Genomic DNA, 20,995 nt, shown 5'->3' with positions numbered 1-20,995 from the left:
AGAGAACAGGGATGAAAAAACAAGTGGTCATCGTGGCCATATAAGTAACTTGATAAGCTCAGGAATGAAAGCAACACACAGATTAGGTTGTCATTTCTGGATTGTGTCAGCCCATGTGGCAGCCTCCCTTGGTGAGTTAAAGAACTGTACGCGTTCCCCACCTTGGACCCGTAATTTGTCACTATTCCCACAGGCCAGGAAGGCAAGGGCCCTCTTTTTACGCTCACAAACGGCTTTTTTGTCCGCCCGGTGCTTCAGCAAAATGCCCCCAGCCCGACCGGACGCCCACGGATGGTCAAAAGTGTCCCTGGAACCGCAAGCCTAACAAGCCTTAGAACAAAAGTGCTACCGCATGAAGGTTTGCCCCCACCCACTTTTTGGGTGGGGGGTAGTCTTCGGAAGTTCGCAGCCCGGTTGACCTCCCCGGTTATCCGACCAATGGGTCTGCGATCTGATTTCCACAGGCTACAAGACAGAGTTTCTCTCTTGGCCGCCAAACAGATTCTTCCCCTCCAGCATACCCATGTCCCCTGTTCGCCGGGAGGCCCTATTAGGGGTGGTGAGGGACTTGCTGAATCAGTGGGTGATTGTACCGGTTCTGGAATCGGAACGCTTCCAGGGGTTCTATTCTGTGGTTCCCAAGAAGGAAGGGGTAGTCCAATCTTGGATTTGAAGGCCCTCAATCACTTTGTAAAAGTGCTGAGGTTCAGAGTGGAATCAGTTCGCTCAGTAGTCGCTGCACTTCATCAAGGGGACTTCCTGGCGTCCTTAGACATTCAGAATGCTTACCTGCACATACCCATATACCTTCGGCATCAAAAATTTCTGCATTTGGCAGTCGGGGAAGCCCACTACTAGTTTGTGGCTCTTCCTTTTGGCCTGGCATCCAGGGAAGCGAGGGTTTTTCTCCCCTCAGACAAATTGAGGACTCTCAGATCGGCGGTCAATCTACTGATGAGCCGCAAGTGGTCATCGCTCCGCTTTTGCATGCAAGTCCTGGGGCTCATGGTGGCCTCCATTAAGGCGGTACCTTATGCCCAGTTCCACACCAAGAGATTTTGATGAAGTGGGACAAATCTCCGTTGTCCCTGGATCGACAGATCCAGATGAGTCAACCAGTCAGGGACTCCCTTATCTGGTGGTTGAGGTCCCCGGTGATTCAGTCCGGGAAATTGTTCCTTCCTCTGACATGGACGGCGATCACTACGGATGCCAGTCTGTTCGGCTGGGGTGGAGTGATGGGGATTCAGTCGGCTCAGTGCCTCTGGTCGGCGGAGGAATCAAAGTTGCCAATCAATCTGCTCAAATTGAGAACGATCAGGCTGTGCCTCCACACAGTCGATGAGTCTTCAAGGGCGTCCGATCAGAATACAGTCAGACAACGCCACGGCTGTGGCGTACATAAATCACCAAGGAGGAACAAGAACCGCAGCCTCTGCTCGGGAGGTTGCTCACATACTTCCGTGGGCAGAGCGGCACGTACCGGCCCTGTCGGCCATTTACATCCCAAGGGTGGAAAATTGGCAGGCGGACTATCTGAGTCGACAGATGCTGGACCCAGGGGAATGGGCGTTGCATCTGGAGATGTTCAGGCTGCTGTGCCTGAGGTGGGGCACACCAGATGTGGATCTATTGGCCTCCTGTCTCAATCGGAAGGTACCGAGATTCGTGTCCAGGAACAGAGATCCGTGGGCAGACTCGTCAGACGAGCTGGTGGCTCCGTGGGATCAGTACCAGCTGATCTATGCTTTTCCTCCACTAAAACTGTTGCCACGCCTGCTGCGCAGAGTGGAAGCCAAGGGGATCCCAGTGATCCTGGTTGCCCCAGATTGGCCTCAGCGGGCCTGGTATGCAGACCTGGTGCGTGTGGTGGCGGACGCTCCCTGGCGACTGCCGTTGCGGGAGGACCTCCTATCTCAAGGTCCAATCTTTCACCCTGCTTTACCATCGCTGGCTTTAACGGCATGGCTGTTGAAAGCCAGGTATTGAGGAACCAGGGTCTGTCGGACTCGGTGATTCCAACTATGTTGAGGGCGCAGAAATCGTATTCCAGGAAGATATACCATCGTACTTGGAAGGCCTATATCTCCATGTGCAAGGAGAAAGGGTGGCATCAGCACTCTTTCTCTATATCCAGGATCCTGCTGTTTCTTCAGCAAGGTGTAGACCAGAAGTTGGCGTTGAGCACCATCAAGGGGCAAATTTCAGCTTTGGTTGTTTTTTTCCAGCGACCCCTGGCGTCTCACTCATTAGTGCGTACCTTTGTTCAGGGGGTGCGACATGTAGTCCCTCCGGTGCGTCCTCTGTTACCTCAGTGGGATTTGAACCTGGTGTTGTCGGCGCGTCACAAGCCGCCGTTTGAGAATATCAGGGAGATTCCCTTGTTGACCCTTTCACAGAAAGTGGTCTTTCTAGTGGCCATCACATAGGCCAGGAGGATTTCGGAATTGGCTGCCTTGTCATGCAAGTTGCCTTATCTGGCCATCCACAGGGATAAGGTGGTGTTGCGTCCGCAACCGTCCTTTCTACCAAAAGTGGTTTCGGCTTTTCATATCAATGAGGACATTGTATTGCCATCGTTGTCTCCTAAGCCGAAGCACCCCAAGGAGGTGGCCCTTCACGCTCTCGATGTGGTTAGGGCTCTGAAGGTGTACTTGTCTGCAAAAGCTCCCTTTCGGAAGTCAGACTCGCCGTTTGTTTTAGTGGCTGGTCCTAAGAAAGGCATGGCGGTCTCGTTGGCCACCATTTCCAGGTGGATTAGACAGATTGTAATTCAAGCCTATGCCTTGAAGGTGCCCCCCTTTCCAGTCGTGGCCCACTCTACAAGAGCAATCGGAACGTCTTGGGCCTTTCGACACCAAGCGTCTGTCGCTCAGGTGTGTAAGGCGGCGACCTGGTCATCTGTCCATACGTTTACCGAGTTCTACAAGGTAGGCGTCAGTGCATCGGCTGATGCTGGTTTTGGCCGCAAAGTTTTGCAGGCGGCTGTGTAGTTGCAATTGAGTTTTTCCTATTTTTTTGGTAAAAACTTAGTACTGTTTTGTTGATGCTCTGTTGCATTACTTACGCAATGTTGCGGTCTTGGGGATCACTCTTGTTGAGGATACCCGGTTATATGGTGGAGTTTTTCCAAACACTGCTGTTTTTGTGTGGGTTTAGTTTCACTAGTTCCCACTTGCCATGGTGGATGAAGTTTTTATGCTGTTTTTTTTTCCCACCCCTCGTTTGTCACTGCTTGGGGATGTCCCATTTAGTTAGAGAGGAGCTGTGTCGGTCGGTGAATATAAGAGAAAATAGGGTTTTTGTACTCACCGTAAAATCCTTTTGTCTGTAATTCACCGACCGCCACAGTACCCACCCCTCCTTTTTTCGAAGTTATACTGCTTGTTGACATACTGAAGCTGCTGGGAGCAGTGAGGAGGGTTGATAGCACAGGGTCTGCCCACCAGGGGTGGGATTAAAGTTCTGTGTATTGTGTAACAATTTTGCCTAGTTCTCCTAATGGCAGGCTATACAACCCATTTGGTTACAGAGAGGAGCTGTGTCGGTCGGTGAATTACAGAGAAAAGGATTTTACGGTGAGTACAAAAATCCTATTTTTGCAGTCAGTGTGTACTGGCATGTCGTAATGGCCAGCATCGGGGCGTCAAAAGCTGCAGAGGATGGAACTGGATGGAACTGTCAGGCGGGTAGTCTGTCTGGGCCTCCATGTCGTGCGCCAAGCTGGTGGTAGGCCCCGGTACGGGCAAGGTATTCACTGTGGTCGCTGAATTCTTCCAGCCGACACGTTTTCCCTTGGGCATCGCCCAGGGGTAGGAGTCGGGAACTCGTCTAAAACACGTCTGCTTCCAGCGCCATCTTGGACACACCCCCCGAGAGGCAAGTATAATATTGATGTTAACACCAACCATTCATTTATTGAAAAGTGTACAGTACATGATTTATTTGGCAGTTAAATTATATTTCTTTCCTAAACCTTCCAACTATACTTCCTCCTACAGGAGGATTGGGCACTGGCAAGCAAAAAGCTGTAAGCTAGACAAGGATAACCCTCCTACTACCAGCATACCTCCAGCTTTTTCTAGTGTCTAGAAAGATTGCCATTTTCTTTAGCTCTGCTGTGAAATGTCTAACCTATGTTTCCCATCTCCTCTCCTGCCTGGATCTCTTGTCAGTATATAAGGAATATCTGGGAACGCTCCTGCCTTGCTGGAAGGAAAGTCAATTTCTTTACTCTTGCAAATTCCAGACCAAAGCGTGGTTTCAAATCTGACAAACCCCCAGGCAAAGTGGGGGAGGTTTGTTAGGCATTGCGAACATTTAGTCAGCTTGCATCTCAGATACTTGGCTGTATACTTGATTTGCAGAGGTTACAAGCTAAAGTTTCCTCAATTTCTCATGTCCAGCTTTTCTTTGTCACCATGTAAATTAAACAGATCTCCAGGTAGCCCTTGGTCTTCTTGATGATGTCATTGCCTCAGGTCCTGGGGCAGAATGGTTTCGAGGGTTTTACTCCAACACGTTTGGGATCTCCAAAGCTATGAAAATTTCATATGAAATCCACCAGGTCTGTCATTACCTTCCTTTTTTAACGGGAAGACAATCCTGATTTCTGGGGACATCAAGGACATGTACAGTCATATACTTTGCTTTGCTGTGGGATTCTTGCACTTTGAGAATCGGTGCCATAACCAGCTCAGTCCTAGACGCAACTCAGGCCAGATTCCCTGCCCCCCCCCCCCCTCTTTTTCCAGGAGAAGCTACAAACTCTCTGCTCCCACACTCCTCCTCCCCTGCTTTTACAAATGAGTCCTGAGTCAGGCAGTCCAGTTTGTCCAGTTTAGACTTCTAAAATGCGTCTCTGAATAAAAAAGTCTCTGGACAAGCCATTTCATTTTGCACAAAAGACCAGGTTGTCCCTGGCTTTGAGGTTCCAGAATCCGGTTGTGAAATTGTGGGAGTCCTTCCTTCCCATCTATTGGAAGATCCCCATGACAAAAGCCAGCCTGGTAGGATGGGAAGGAGTCCCAAGTACTCCTTTTGATGACATTGACGGAATCTCACCTCCAACATCTTGGAGCTTTGGGCAATTTGGCTGTCCCTGCAGCATTGGTCTTTACTGCTTGAAGGAACATCCAATTCAGATTAATTTGGATTTCCATATCGGAGGTCTAGCCATGGAAAGAGGTAGAACAAATCTTGTACTGGGCAGAGCTTCACTTTCCAGGCTTATCTGCCATTTTACTTACTAAGTGCGGACAACTAGCAGGCAGACTTCTTCAGCCTGTAGGCACTTGACCATTTCCCGCCCCTCAGTTGGAGGAAGTAGGCGTGGGTACCACAAAAAAGGTGCCCACTCTGGAATAAAAATAAAACTGCCATATCTGACTAGGCTGAAAGTAATAATAAGGTGCGAGAAGGCAAGATTAATTTTTTGGTGTATTTTCTGCCTTTAAAACAAGTAATGTCTATTTCTTCATGCCACTTTATTATCATTTTTGTAACTTCATGCAGACTCGAAGTCGAGGTTCAAGGTTGAATATCGTTATTATTGCAGAAGGAGCTATTGATCTCAATGGGAAACCGATTACCTCTACTTATGTGAAAGATGTGAGTAATTTCTTCTTTCAGCAGTTTTTTACTTTCTTAGAGTTCAATTTACTGTATTTCAAAATACAGCTATGTATGGTTTCTATGGAAAAATGTAATATGCATTATTGCTACATTTATAAACAGATTATTCTGTAGCCAGGTCCAGACCAGGCCTTTTTTGGCACCTTTTGTTTACATGTAACAATCTGTATTTTTTTTTCCTCCTAGAAAATTACTTGGAACCTTTTATATTTTTTATGTGTCACAGTATTTGTGCAGCAGTTTTCCAAACACACATTTTTGGGGAAAAAATATATATTTTTTTTAAAAAAATTTAATGCAAAAAACATAATCCAATTTTTATTTATAAAAGATGACACGCCGCATAGATACCAAACATGTAATGCTTTAAAATCGAGCACGCCTGTGCAGCGGCAACGAGCAATGTAAATTTTAATATCTATAGGCTAGGTTTAAAAGCCTTTACAGGCTACCACTTTAGAAAAACAGAGGGGTATAGTACTAGAATTGCTGCCCATTATCTGATGTTCGCAATGATATCTCCTATGTGTGGGATGATTGCGGTTTGCATGCACGCGGGACTGACACAAGAACATGGGGAAAGGGGTACTTCTAAAAAAAAAAAAAAAGTTTAACCTGTACATTGTTACTTTACCTTTTTTTTTTTTTTCTTTTCTTTTTTTTTTTTTTTTTAAATCCTTGTGACCGCAATAGGTATGTGACAGGTATGGTATGGAGAGATCTGTGGTCTATATCTGTGTTTCTCAACCTTTTTTTTTTTTTTTTTTTTTTTTTTCAGTGAAGACACCCTTCGGCAGAATGGCAAGGGCAGGCAAATGGGCGTACCTGTACGTCCCTTTAAATTTGCTGCCCTACCATCGCGAGCACGCTGCCGGCCATGCGCTCGCGTGCTGGTCGGGACCATCATGAGTCCGGTCACGGTTCCCGCGGACTCTATTGTCTCACGGGGCGGCTGAACTGGGAGATGCCGTTGTAAACAGCATCTCCCCATTCTGCCTAGTAACAAGTGATGCTGATCTCTGCTCCATGTGATTGGAGCAGAGATCAGTGTTCACTAAAAGAAAGCCCAGCCCCCAACAGTTAGTAACACGCCCCTACACTGCCACCCACTGGTTAACCCCTTCACTGCCAGTGTCATTTACACAGGAATCACTGCATTTGTATAGCAGTGATTGCTGTATAAATGACAATGGTCCCAAAAATGTGTCACAAATGTCCGATGTGTCCGCCATAATGTCGCAGTCACAATAAAAATCGCTGATCGCCGCCATTACTAGTAAAAAAAAAAATTATTAATAAAAATGCCATAAAACTATCCCCTATTTTGTAAACGCTATAACTTTTGCGCAAACCAATCAATAATCGCTTATTGCGATTTTTTTTATTTTTTTTATTTTTTTACCAAAAATATGTAGAAGAATACGTATCGGCCTAAACTGAGGGGGGAAAAAAATGTTATATATATTTTTGCGGATATTTATTATAAGTAAAAAATAATGCGTTTTTTTTTTTTTCAAAATTGTCGCTCTATTTTTGTTTATAGTGCAAAAAATCGCAGGGGTGATCAAATACCACCAAAAGAAAGCTCTATTTGTGGGGGAAAAAAGGACATCAATTTTGTTTGGGAACCACGTCGCACGACCGCGCAATTGTCAGTTAAAGCGACGCAGTGCCGAATCGCAAAAAGTGGTCTGGTCTTAAGCCAGCAAAATGGTCCGGGGCTTAAGTGGTTAAAATTTATGGACAGTCTTCAGGCACCCCATTCTAAAATGTAAAAACGATTCTAATAGTTTTACATAATGCAGCAACATCCACACATGTAGAACACCCAATGTTAGAGCAAGTTGGTACTGACTAGTATTCCATTGTTTCTCTTCAGTTTTTCTCCATCACCCAGCTAATGTGATCCCAAAACTTATGGAGAGAGGCAGGGGAGGGTCAAACAAGCATGCTGTGCAAGCGACTAGCATCCTCCTTATCAACTAATGATGTCATTGGTCGTTAGCTGGTTGGCAGCTAGAAGGTCGTAATGGTGGCTCTATGTAACTAAAAGGCAGGCTTCATCCACCCATTGTCTTGTATACAATTTTGGGTAATTTTTAGCCATTTTGCTGTAGCAACCCTGAAGAAACCTGAAGGCACCCTGGTTGGAAAAGGCTGGTCTATATGATCTCCAAATCCCTCCTCTGTACTTTAAAAGCATTCAAAACCCCATTTTTTTATTTTGGACTGGAAGTTATGTCAGGTGATCGCTTCTGGATTACCATAGCGGGAGCAAATCAAAGCCAATTCTGGCTATGTTCAGCTGTCTCAGCAGCCAGCATACATGTTGGCTGGTCGCTTGGGTCTCCCGTTGCAATGGTAAAATCTGAGCAAGCCGTGGGAGGAGGTGGATAACATCCCCTCTCAATGCTTGCTAGGATTGTTTTTTTTAAGAAAGCCGACCGACGGCTCTAAAAAAAAAAAACACGTACCGGTGTGATACCCCAGAAATGGGGTAGTGTCGGTTTGGAAACACATTGGTAGTGTTGTTAATCTATAATGGATTCTAGATATGCTTTCTTTCTTGTTCATCTTCATGTAGAACAAATTCCAACCAGCTACACTGGGGTAGAAATAACACAGCAATAAAACATTGTCAAAGTTCTGCCCCATCCTCACTGTACTGAAACTTTTTATTTTCTGACAAAGGGATCGGGCTCTTTTACAATTACATAAAATTTTAAAGCAGCCTAAAATCACATTACACCGCACCTATAACATTGATGAGCATTTAAGATTTGTTGTACAGGTGTTCACGTTGCATCAAGCAATACTTCTCAACTGCCCTGTGTGGTGTTTTTTTATTTTATTCTTGTTTTGTGTTTTTTGCAAGGATAAAATGTAAAATAATCACTTTGATGCTTTGCAACCCCACCGCAAACACACTGTAAATGCCATAGGCATGTTTTACCGTGTGGCTGCAGGCAGCGTTATTTTTGCCTCACAGCAACGCTGCAGTGTGAACACCTCCATCTGCTCCCTATTGTAACAATTTTGAGTGGCATTGATAGGCGATCTGGAAGCATTAAAAATTCAAACCAACTGCCTATTTTTCAATGCCTGTGTGAAAGATCCCATATAAATCGCCCCTATAGGGACATGGGTGGCAATGAGCCTAAAGACTCTGACCACCTGCTACTGCTACAGCATGGGCTTAATTTTGCCGGAAGGGCATACATGGACATCCTCCCAAGATTGCGCTGCCCGCATGCCCCCTTTGAACTCAGCTGATCACCGATCGGGGTAAAGAGCTAACAGAGTCCCCTTACCACGTGATCAGCTATGTCCAATGACAGCTGATCACAGAAGTAAACACAAGCTGGTTATCTGCTTTTCTTCCCTCACTCTGACAGCGTGAGGAGAGAAAGTGAACCAATAACTGGCTTGTGCTAAAGGGACATCTACACTGATAATCAAGGCACTAATTATCAGTGTCCTGATTACCAGTGCTGCCACTCTGTGCCCACCAGTGTCGCCTATCTGTTCTGCCTATCAGAGCTCATCAGTGGCCATCGTTGCAGCCTTATCAGCGCACATCAATGAAGGAGAAAAACTACCTGTTTACCAAATGTGTATGTATATGTATGTATGTGTGTGTGTATATATATATATATATATATATATTAGAGCTGCCACGACGCGTCGACGTGATCGACTAAGAAAATACGTCGACGTGCGTGCAGGGCGTCGATGCGTCACAGTGGGGGCAGTGCTTAGCATTTACTGCTCCCCTCCGTGCCGCCGTCCCCCTCTCTTCTCCCCCTCCGTGCCGCCGCCCCTAGGGGTGCAACGGATCGTCACCGATCCGTGCGCACATGCCGCGATCCGCGGAGCGCTCCACGGTCTCGGCCTTAGGAGAGGCCGCGGCTTCGGCCTAGCTCCGAAGTGGCGGCCATCTTTCTACACCCAGGCGTTTACAATGTGATCGCTCCGATGGAGCGATCACTTGTAAACAAACCGGCGTCATGACATGACGCCGGTTTCTCTCTCCCCTCTCTGTACTGATCTGTGCAGTGGAGGGGAGAGGTCGGATGGATGCAGCCATCCCTCCATACCCTGCCAATGCAATACTCTGCCCTGCAATTCTATACTATACTCTGCTCTGCCCTGCAATGCCCTGCCCTCCCCTGCAATGCCCTGCCCTGCAATGCCCGCCAATGCCCTGCCCTGCAATGCCCGCCAATGCCCTGCCCTGCAATGCCCACCAATACTCTGCCCTGCAGTGCCCGCCAATACTCTGCCCTGCCCTGCAATGCCCTCCCCTGCAATGCCCGCCAATACTCTGCCCTGCAATGCCCGCCAATACTCTGCCCTGCAATGCCCGCCAATACTCTGCCCTGCAATGCCCGCCAATACTCTGCCCTGCAATGCCCGCCAATACTCTGCCCTGCAATGCCCGCCAATACTCTGCCCTGCAATGCCCGCCAATACTCTGCCCTGCAATGCCCACCAATACTCTGCCCTGCCCTGCAATGCCCACCAATACCCTGCCCTGCAATGCCCACCAATACTCTGCCCTGCCCTGCAATGCCCGCCAATACTCTGCCCTGCAATGCCCGCCAATACTCTGCCCTGCCATGCTCGTATGGAGCAGAGAAGTACTAGTGCTGCTCATCCTGGTGAACTGGCCAGCACCAGTGGCTTGGTACACCCTGGTCGTACATCCAGCACTGCAGTATCATGTGGTGACGTGGCAAGTCCCATAAGTGCAGTTCAAGCTGGCGAAGTGGCAAGCACAAGTAGTGTCCCACTGCCATCAAGAAGACCAAGACAGGCCCGTTTTTGGTCAGTTTCAGCGCCATTCAGAGAAGCTCTGCACAGCGCGGTGTGGTCACCTGGGAGCTGACACGGGACACAAGCACTATTAGCTGGATGGCGCAGAACCAGTCAGGGTTGGTGAGTCCTGTGGAAAAAGAGCCCCTCAGCCAGCAGCAGTTAGAAGGGTGAGACCATCAGTGTCCTAAGTCCCCAACAGATGGCAGACAGGGTAGGGTCAGCATGGCTTCAGTAACTGGTGTTTCTTCCCCGAAATCCAGGCAATTGCAACCGACTTTCCTGCAGACAGTGCAGTGCCTCTGGATGCTTTGTCGGCGGTCCTCAATCCGTTCATTGTCAAGATGGAGGCGGTGCGTGGGCGCAAAGGTGTTAAACAGCCCCTGTCCTCCAGGAGAGCTCTGACGCAGACTCGGGCCCTGCTGAGGCTGGTGACCCCTGTTCTGTCGTTTCAGATGACTATGACCAGGACTGATCCAACAGTGAGAATGTGTCATGCACGGACCCGGATGGGGACTAAGCGCTTGTTGGAGCACTTGTCACAGCTGTGCATGATACCCTGAAATTTCAGGAGCCAGCAGATACCTCTACTAATGTACCGGTCCCTTTTGGGTCCCGTAAGCCAGCCCGTTCACCTAAGGTGTTCCCATATCTGTCTTATTTCGATAAGTTAATTTACAAGGAATGGGGTCTACCGCAACAGATCTTTTTGGTCCCCAAATACATGGCCTTCTCAGAAAGTGGTAGTCTCCTCTAACCTGGATACTGGGGGATCCACGACTGAACAAAGTAACCACGATCCCAGTAGAGGGGACTGCCTTTAAGGATCCCAGGGACAGCAAAGCCGAGGCAGTGGCTTGTTCCCTGTTTATGGTTGTGGGGTCAACTATGCGACCAGTACTGCCATGCGCACTTGTGTCGCAGACACTCACTGAGTGGGCAAAACCTTTGCACCGCGAATTGGGAGAGCTACAGGCTTCTCCTGTTTGCGTGGAGCTAGCAGACCAGTTAGTGCAAGGCCTTAAGTACATTTGTGATGTGGCCCTGGACACTATTCCTCTGTTGTCCAGGGCTTTAGTGTCAGCAGTGGTGCTGAGGCGCCTGATTTGGCTAAAATGCTGAGTATTGGTGGGCATCTAGGAAGGCCCTGACGGATCTTCCCTTCCTTGGCGACCGGCTCTTTGGAGCCTCATTACATGATATTATAAAAAATGCCATGGGTGGTAAGAGTACACTACTCCCACAGGCCAGGAAGGCTAAGGAGCCACGCCGAACCACAAGCCTGATAAGCCTGCGAGCAAAAGTGCAACCGCATGAAGGTTTGCCCCAGCCTGCAACACGGGTGGGGGGGTCGCCTTCGGGAGTTTGCAGCCCGGTGGGCCTCTCAGCTGTCCGACCAATAGGTCTGCAATCTGATTTCCTCAGGCTACAAGATAGCGTTCCTTTCTTGGCCGTAAAGCCGATTCTTCCCCTCCAGCATACCTGTACTCCGGGCTTGCCGGGAGGCCCTATTAGGGGTGGTAAGGGACCTGCTGAGTCGGGTGATAGTACCTGTTCTGGAATCGGAATGTTTCCAGGGGTTCTACTCAAACCTGTTTGTAGTCCCCAAAAAGGGAAGGGGTACTTCCAATCTTGGACCTGAAAGCCCTCAATTACTTTGTAAAAGTACAGAGGTTCAGAATGGAATCAGTTCGCTCAGTAGTCGCTGCACTCCATCAAGGGGACTCCCTGGCATCTTTGGACATCCAGGATACGTACCTGCACATACCCATATGCCCTCGGCATCAGAGGTTTCTGCGTTTTGCAGTTGGGGAAGCCCACTACCAGTTTGTGGCTCTCCCCTTTGGTTTGGCATCGGCCCCCCGAGTCTTTACCAAGCTATTGGCTCCTGTTTTGGCGTTGCTGCAGCAAAGCGGGTTCGCGGGTTACCTAGACGATGTCCTCCTGAGAGCATCTTCAGCCTCAGTTAGATGAGGATGTGACGATCACCATACAGACCCTGCAGGAATTTGGGTGGCTGTTGAACCTAAAAAAGTCAGTGATTTGTGCCGACTCAGCGCTTGGAGTACCTAGGCTTACTGCTGGACTCCATGGAAGTGTTTTTCTCTCTTCAGACAAGCTGCAAACTCTCGGAGCCATGGTAAAACTGTTGATGAACCACAGGTGGTCGTTGCTACCCTTCTGCATGCGAATCCTGGGGCTCATGGTGGCCTCCTTCGAGGTGGTACCGTATACCCAGTTTCACACCAGAGTCCTGCAGAAGGAGATTTTGACAAAATGGGACAAATCTCTGTTGTCCTTGGATCGGCAGATTCAGGTGAGCCAGTTAGTCAGGGATTCCCTGCTCTGGTGGCTGAGGTCCCTGGCACTTCGGTCCGGGAAGTTGTTCCTACCTCTGAAATGGACATTGATCACAACGGACGACAGCCTATCCAGCTGGGGTGGAGTAATGGGAGTTCAGTCGACCCAGGGCCTCTGGTCGGTGGAGGAATTCAAGTTGCCGATCAATCTGCTCGAACTGAGAGTGATAAGGCTGTGCCTCTCCACATGGTCGATAAGACTTCAAGGGCGTCTGATCAGGATCCAGTCAGACAACGCCACGGCAGTGTCGTATGTCAATCACCAAGGAGGAACCGGAAGCTTTGCCGCCGCACGGGAGGTCGCTCACATCCTTCAGTGGGCAGAGCGACATGTACCGGCCCTGTCAGCCATTTACATCCCAAGAATGGAGAACCAGCAGGCGGACTATCTGAGTCGCCAGATGCTGGACCCAGGAGAATGGGCATTGCATCCGGAGGTGTTCAGGCTACTGTGCCTGTGATGAGGCACACCAGATGGGGATCTTCTTACCTCCCGTCTCAATCGCAAGGTACTGAGATTCGTATCCAGAACAAGAGATCCTTGTGCAGATGCATCAGACACGCTGGTGGCTCCGTGGGATCAGTACGAGCTGATCTATGCCTTTCCTCCGCTGAAACTGTTGCCACGCAGAGTGAGGGATTTTCAGGAATACTGATTGCCCCAGATTGGCCCCAGTGTCCCTGGTACACAGACCTAGTGCGCCTGGGGGCAGACGCCCCCTTGCGACTGCTGTTACGAGAAGACGTTCTGTCGCAAGGTGTCAGAAACCATGAATCGGACTGAGACAGAAGTACAATTAAATCACACTTGTTTATTAAATACAAAGGTAAATGGAGAAAGCGTAGTTAAAGCGTAGCCAGAGTCCAGTAACCGGATCGAGTAGTCAGCCAGGCCAGAAGTCAGGGATCCAAGTGGAGCAACAGCAAGCAGGATAAGGAGCCAGAAGGTATGTCAGCAAGCCAGTCTTTTAACAGAACCACAGGAGATGGTTTCTTGTGATGTGATCAAGGCGAAGGCAGAGATGAAGTGAGCTGGACAGCTTTAAGTAGGCAGGTCAGATGAGCATGATTGGGAACAGCTGGTAACTGTGGAGAGAGATGAGAGCTGGCAATTAGCCGACAGCTGAGAAGCCAGCCCAGAGAAGGAAGGGCTAAGCCAGCCCTGACACGAGGTCTGATTCTCCATCCTGCTTTACCATTGCTGGTTTTAACGGCATGGCTAATGAGAGCCAGGTGTTGAGGAACCAGGGTCTTTTGAACTCGGTGATGCCAACTATGCCGAGAGCGTGGAAATCTTCCTCTCAGAAGATATATCATCGTACCTGGAAGACCTGCATCTCCATGTGTGAGGAGAAAGGATGGCATCCGTGTTCCTTTTCTATTTCCAGGATCCTGCTGTTTCTTCAGCAAGGAGTAGACCAGAAATTGGTGATAAGCACCATTAAAGGACAAATATCAGCTTTGGCTGTCTTTTTTCAGTGACCCCTGGTGTCGCACTCTCTAGTGAGCACTTTTGTTCAAAAGGTCCAACATGTAGTTCCTCCGGTGTGTCCACCGTTACACCCATGGGATCTGAACCTGGTGTTATCGGCGCTTCAAAAACCACCATTTGAAAATATCAGAGAGATCCCTCTGTTGACCCTTTCCCAGAAAGTGGTCTTTCTAGTTGCCATTACTTCGGCCAGGAAGGTTTTGGAACTGGCGGCCTTGTCTTACAAGTCGTCCTATCTGGTTATCCACAAGGATAAGGTGGTGTTGCGTCCTCAACCACCTTTTCTGCCGAAGGTGATTTTGGCGTTCCACATCAATGAAGACATTGTGTTACCATCTCTGTGTTCTAAGCCGACACATCCTAAGGATGTGGTTCGGGCTCTGAGGGTGTATTTGTCTGCTATGGCTGCCTTTATTAAGTCAGACTGCTTGTTTGTTTTGGTGGCTGGTCCGAAAAAAGGCATGACTGTCTTGTTGGCCATCGTTTTCAGGTGGATCAGACAGATTGTAGTACAGGCCTATGCCTTGAAGGGGCAGCTGCCCCCCTTCCGGTCACCGCCCACTCCACAAGGGCAATCGGAACGTCTTGTGCCATCCGACATCAAGCGTCTGTCGCTCAAGTGTGTAAAACGGCGACTTGGTTGTCTGTTCACACTTTTACAAAATTCTACAAGGTAGATGTGAGTGCATCGGCTGATGCCTGTTTTGGCCGCAAAGTTTTGCAGGCAGCTGTATAATTGTAATTGCACTTACATTTTTTTTCCATTTTTTTGGGTAAAAATGCAGTACCTTTTAACTAATGCACTGTTGCATTTGTTACCGCAGTTCTGGTGCTGTTTGGAGGAAGTCACTCTCAGTTGAGGAGCACCCTGTTTTTTTCGTGGGTAAAAATGTTTTGGTTATTCCCACGCGCTTTTATACTGGTTCCCAGATGCCATGGTGGGTATGTTGACCATTATTACACGAGTGTGCCACTTTTTAGTCACTTCTTTGATTATCAGATTGGTGCATGTGGCACCGTGCGACCTAATCCCCGGAGCTTACCCCAGAGGCTTGTAGAATCCCGTCTTAGGCTGGGGGAGAGAGCCTGCTTCAAGTCAAATTTGTTCGCTGTGAAGTGGAGGGATAATAAGATTTTGAAAAAAGAGGTGCTCCCCATAAGGGAGGGGTTATATAGAGGAGGAACTCTTCTTTAATTAGGGTCAACCAGTGTGCAATCACCAAAGGTAACTATCTAACCCACTAAGTAATGAAGGCTCTGTGTCCCGTGATGTAGGAACAAGAAAATGTTTTCGTTCTTTCCTCCCTTCATGCAGACACGACGGTTCAAATTCCTACAGGGACTGGTGTTTTGGAAAAACCACTCTGTGTCCACGAATACAACCATGGAAGGGGTGGACCTCAACGACCAGTTGTTGGTGCCGTACCTAATTGCCTGTAAGGTCAGACGCTGGTACAAAATAAGTGTCTGTATCTTATTTCAATTGGCTTTGCTGAACGCTCATGTGCTATACAGAGCTTCAGGACGTACTGGATCCTTCCTTAAATTCCAGGTAGAGATCGTCTGAGCTCTTTTGTTTCCAGACGGTGCTCCACCTCAGCTTCCCAATCCAAATGCAGTAAGCCTGCTGCATGAGAGGCATTTTCCATATGCCCTTAAGAGTAGTCCTACCCAATGAGCCCCCAAAGAAAATGTGTCTGTAGAAAGTGCGGTTATAGGCGTGACACCCGCTGCTATTGTCCCTTCTGTCCTGACAATTCTGGTCTTTGCATTGGTGAATGTTTTGAAAGCTACCATACATTAGTGGAGTATTCGCGTACGGTACAGCACTGCACAGATTAGGGTACGCTTTCACAGGGTCTCCCAAGATGCCATCACATTTTTTTATTTTTTTTTGTATTTGCTTTTCAGGTATATACCATACCTGCAAAGCAAATGCAAAAAAAAAAAAGCGTCTTACTGTTGTACTGTAATGTTACTTTGTTTTATTGTTAACCATCATTTGCTTAGCAGGTATGCCATTCAGCACGGATTTATTTATCTTGACAGCAACAGCGTTTGCTCCCACGATACATAAAGCTGTGACTCCAGCGTTGTAGGAGATTTCACCACCACAGTTAAAAACAAAATGGTGCATGTATGCCCTTCATTAGAAGTGGGTGGATAAAGGGATGTATTCTAATGTTGGGCATAACCACCAATCAATCTTTTTTTCGTTCAGCCCACAGGCTGCATGATTATTTTTTTTTTACAATATATGCCCAACAAGGACCAGCAACATACTGGTATGTTGCTGGACTTTGAGTGGTTATACCAGAATGATGCATGCGCTTTTAGGTATCATCTTGGTATCATTCTTTTTAGCCAGCGGCTCGCTTTCATGTAAAAGCAATCCTAGTAGCTAATTCACCCCTAGACTGCATTTACAAGCAGTGGGAGGGAATGCCCCCCCCCCCCCCAACCATCTTCCATGGTTTTCTCTGGCTCTCCTGTCCCAACAGGGAACCTGAGAATGCAGCTGGTGGTTCCACCAGCTGACCATGGAGCTGATCAGAAAGCAGAACGGCTCCAATCATCTCTGGCCTAAGAAACCGGAAGCTACGAGCATTTTATGACTTTGATTTTGCCGGATATAAACAGCGCCATTGGGAAAGCATTTTATCACTCCGATCTTGATGTGGTCAGGTGCTTTGAGGGCAGAGGAGAGATCTAGGGTCTAATAGACCCAATTTTTTTCAAAAAAGAGTACCTGTCACTACCTATTGCTATCATAGGGGATATTTACATTCCCTGAGATAACAATAAAAATGATAAATGAAAAGAACAGTTTAAAAATAAAATAAAAAAGCAAAATTAAAAAAAAATAGAAAAAGCATCCCTGTCACCCCCTGCTCTCGCGCAAAGGCGAACGCAAGTGTCAGTCTGGCATCATATGTAAATGGCAATTGCACCATGGGTGTGAGGTATCACCGCAAAGGTCAGGTGGAGGGCAGTAATTTTACCTCCCCCGTAAATCCAAAGTGGTAACCTGTAAAGGCTTTTAAAAATGTATGTAGTTTGTCATCGCTGCACGTTTTGTGTGCAATTTTAAAGCATGTCATGTTTGGTATCCATGTACTCAGCCTAAGATCATCTTTACTTCATCAAACATTTGGGCAATACAGTGTGTTTTAGTGCATTAAAATAAAAAATTGTGTTTTTTTTCCAGTAAGAAAAGCGTTTTAAATACTGTGTATAATATCAGTCATTTTAATCGGTAGGGCCTTTGCTTTAAAAAAAATATAATGTTTGGAGGGTCAAAGTAATTTTCTTGCAAAATTTTTTTTTAAAAATTAAAGCTTCTAAATGTTGTGCATGAAATGCCGGGACAGCTCAAAACTCTCCCAAATGACCCCATTTTGGAAAAAAGACACTTTATTTTTTTTTGCACAAAGTTGTCACTAAATAATGTATTGCCCAAAATAGATTCTGTTGCTTCCCCTGAGTACGGGGATACCACATGTGAGACTTTTTGGGAGTCTAGCCATGTATGGGACCCCAAAAACCAAGCAGAGCCTTCAGGCTTTCTAAGGGTGTACATTTTTGATTTCACTCCTCACTGCCTATCCTTTTCGGACACCATGGAATGCCTGCATCAAACCCCCCCCCCCCCCCCCAATGGCCCCATTTTGGAAAGTAGACACCCCAAGCTATTTGCTGAGAGGTATGGTGAGTATTTTGCAGATCTTTTTGTCAAAAAGTTTTGAAAATTGAAAAAAATAAATAAATTTTTTTCTTTTCTTTCTTCATTTTCAAAAACAAATGAGAGCTGCAAAATATTCACAATGCTTCTCAGCAAATAGCTTTGGACGTCTACTTTCCAAAATGGGGTCATTTGGGGGGGTTGTGCCATCTTGGCATTTTATGGCCTTCAAAACTGTGATGGATAGTGAGGAGTGAAATCATAAATTTACGCCCTTAGAAATTCTGAAGGTGGTGGCTCCCAAAAAAGTCCCACACATGTGGTATCCCTGTAGTCAGGAGAAGCAGCAAAATGTATTCCACATATAAACATGGCATGTGTGCGCAATATATCATTTTTTGTCATTATTCAATCACTTGGGACAAAAAAATTGAATATTCAATGGGCTGAACTTGCCTCTCAGCAATTTTCTTAGGGTGTCTACTTTCCAAAATGGGGTCATTTGGGGGGGGGGGGGGGTTGTACTGCCTTACCATTTTAGCACCTCAAATGAGATTGGTAGTCATAAACTAAAAGCTGTGTAAATTTCAGAAAATGTACCCTAGTTTGTAGACGCTATAAACCTGCACAAACCAATAAATATATGCTCATTGACATTTTTTTTTTACTAAAGACATGTGGCTGAATACATTTTGGCCTAAATATCGGACTTAAATTGAGTTTATTGGATTTTTCTTATAACAAAAAGTAGAAAATATCTTTTTTTTTTTGTTTTGTTTTGGTGGATGACTGCGCAATTACCAGTTAAAGCAGCGCAGTGCCAAATTGTAAAAAGTCCTCTGGTCTTTGACCAGCCAAATGGTCCAGGGCTGAAGTGGTTAAAGCCATGTTCCTGCGTAAAATTTTTTTTTTAAAAGTCAGCAGCTACAAACACTGTAGCTGCTGACTTTTAATAAGGACACTTACCTGTCCAGGGCGCCCGCAATATTGGCCGATCCGTCCCTTGTATCGCGTGCCGCTGCCCCCATCCACACTAAGGGAAGCAGGCAGTGGAGACATGCGCGAGTCTCCAGGTGATTTCTGAATGGGCGGCTGTCTTCTGTGACACACACAGGTCCCAGACGACACCGCACCCAAATTTCCCAGAAATCAACGTGAGAAGAAGACTGAAGATCACTGCGGAAAGGACGTGGCAGATTAGGACGATCTGCCTAGCAACAGGCATTTCTGATGAGTAAAAAATATTATATATTTTTCCAATTTTTTTTTTTTTTTTTTTTGTATTTGTATGTAATTTTTTTTTTCAGGGTGGATCTCCACTTTAAATGATGGCAGGTGTGTACTGACTGCTATTTTTACATGAGTTTGAATGTGATTGCTTAATTCTAAACACAGCTACGTCTCCAGTTATAAGAGGGTGTGCACACTTATGCAGTCACATTATTTTAGTTTTGTATTTTTACTTCCCCACCCCCTAAAGTATTTCATTTATATATTTTTTTAAATCGAGTTGACCAGTTTATAGGTCATATTAAAGGTGGAAAAAGTTCTGAAATGATTGATCTTTGTCATGTTTTGACATCATAGAAACCTCACATTTTCACAGGGATGTTTAGACTTTTTATATCCACTGTACATACTCACTCAGTCACTATGGGATTCATTTTCTGTTTGCTGCAAAAAAGCTGATTGATCCTGCTGTTCTCTCTATCCAGTCAATGTCCCCACTGCAGTTGTGTATTTTGCAGAGCAGTGTTGGCAGCTAGCGAGCACATACTCATTTTATTTTTCAGTGAGTTTTTCTATGCTGAGCATTTCCTCCCTATCATATCTGAGCAGCCCTTGTGGCTATAGAGTCACACGTGTGGGTGTACACACAGTGGTAAATCACAGCCCACTTCCTCCCTTCCTCCTTCATGCCCATTAACCATCTAAACACAATGGGGGTGGGATATTACTTCTTGATTGATGCAGACTTCACCTTATTCTAAAAAAACAAGATATTTGGGGGGGGGCACACCCTAAATGATGCATCAAAGATGGTGCAGCCATAAGACCATAAAACAAACAAAATATTGCAGCGCGCACATGCAAAAAAGACATTTACCTTCTGCAAGGCTATTTAAAACGCCTAAACGTTTTCCAAAAATATGGGTATTTGGTCACACCATATTCCTATATGGTGCTTAAGCCCACTTAAAGCGACAAAGTACCCCATGATTAGTGGGTCCTACTCTATCCATAAAATGGGAGATCCTGCTTCTCTGAACCATGGAAGAAATGCACTACTCTATATGGGAGAACTGCAGGACTCTACCTATGACACAGGTGGACACAGAGAGCTAATGATTAGGGAGTGGGGTGCTCCTGCCCAAAGGGATTTGGTTAGAATCCATACAATAGACAAACAAGATATTCGGGGGGCACACCCTAAAAGTTGCATTGAAGATGGTGCAGCCATAAGACCATAAAACAGAAAAATATTGCAGCGCACACATACAAAAATACATTTTACCTCCTGCAAGGCTATAAAACACCTAAACATTTATTTTCTTATTTTTCTTTTCACCTTCTTCTAAGACACATGATGGAGGGGAGTGACACAACTTGTGACTGGCATAAATCCGCCCACATCGTGGTGTTGCCAAAAAATAAGATTTAATTTAAAATATATATTTGACAATTTAAAACCGTTTACTAATCCTCATCATTTTACTCCTGTATTGTATATTATTATTTATTTTTTGCACATGTGATCAGTAGAGGTGGACTAGAAGCATCTCCTGCCGCTGTTTCCCTACAGACCGGCTTGGAATATGCTGGGACAGCTATATATATCAATTAGGAAAGCAGTTACTTTTGTTAGTATCAGTTTAATGCAGTCCGTCTCTGGCTCTCTGCTCTGCCCCTCCAGCGTCACATGAGCCTCGGGCTGTGCAGAGGCAGGAGCATCTGGTTTAGCCTCTCATTTATTGGTAATAAAAACACATGAGGTCAGATCAAGCTTGAGGA

General features: G+C 46.4%; 1 protein-coding gene across 1 annotated transcript in view; it reads left to right on the top strand.

Annotated features, from left to right (window-relative positions):
• LOC143924420 (ATP-dependent 6-phosphofructokinase, liver type) overlaps nt 1-20,995 on the top strand; it is a 336,686-nt gene that overhangs the window by 108,420 nt on the left and 207,271 nt on the right. Inside the window, exon 8 of the mRNA XM_077448722.1 lies at nt 5,515-5,610. Within this exon, the coding sequence (XP_077304848.1) occupies nt 5,515-5,610 (96 nt within the window). The remainder of the gene's footprint in view (nt 1-5,514; nt 5,611-20,995) is intronic.

Source organism: Lithobates pipiens, unplaced genomic scaffold (assembly GCF_037356315.1).
Source record: "Lithobates pipiens isolate NorthernLeopardFrog02 unplaced genomic scaffold, aLitPip1_a1.2 Scaffold_22, whole genome shotgun sequence".
NCBI classification, from domain to species: domain Eukaryota; kingdom Metazoa; phylum Chordata; class Amphibia; order Anura; family Ranidae; genus Lithobates; species Lithobates pipiens.
Note: the sequence above shows the minus strand (reverse complement) of the source record. Positions and strands in the feature narration are given on the sequence as shown.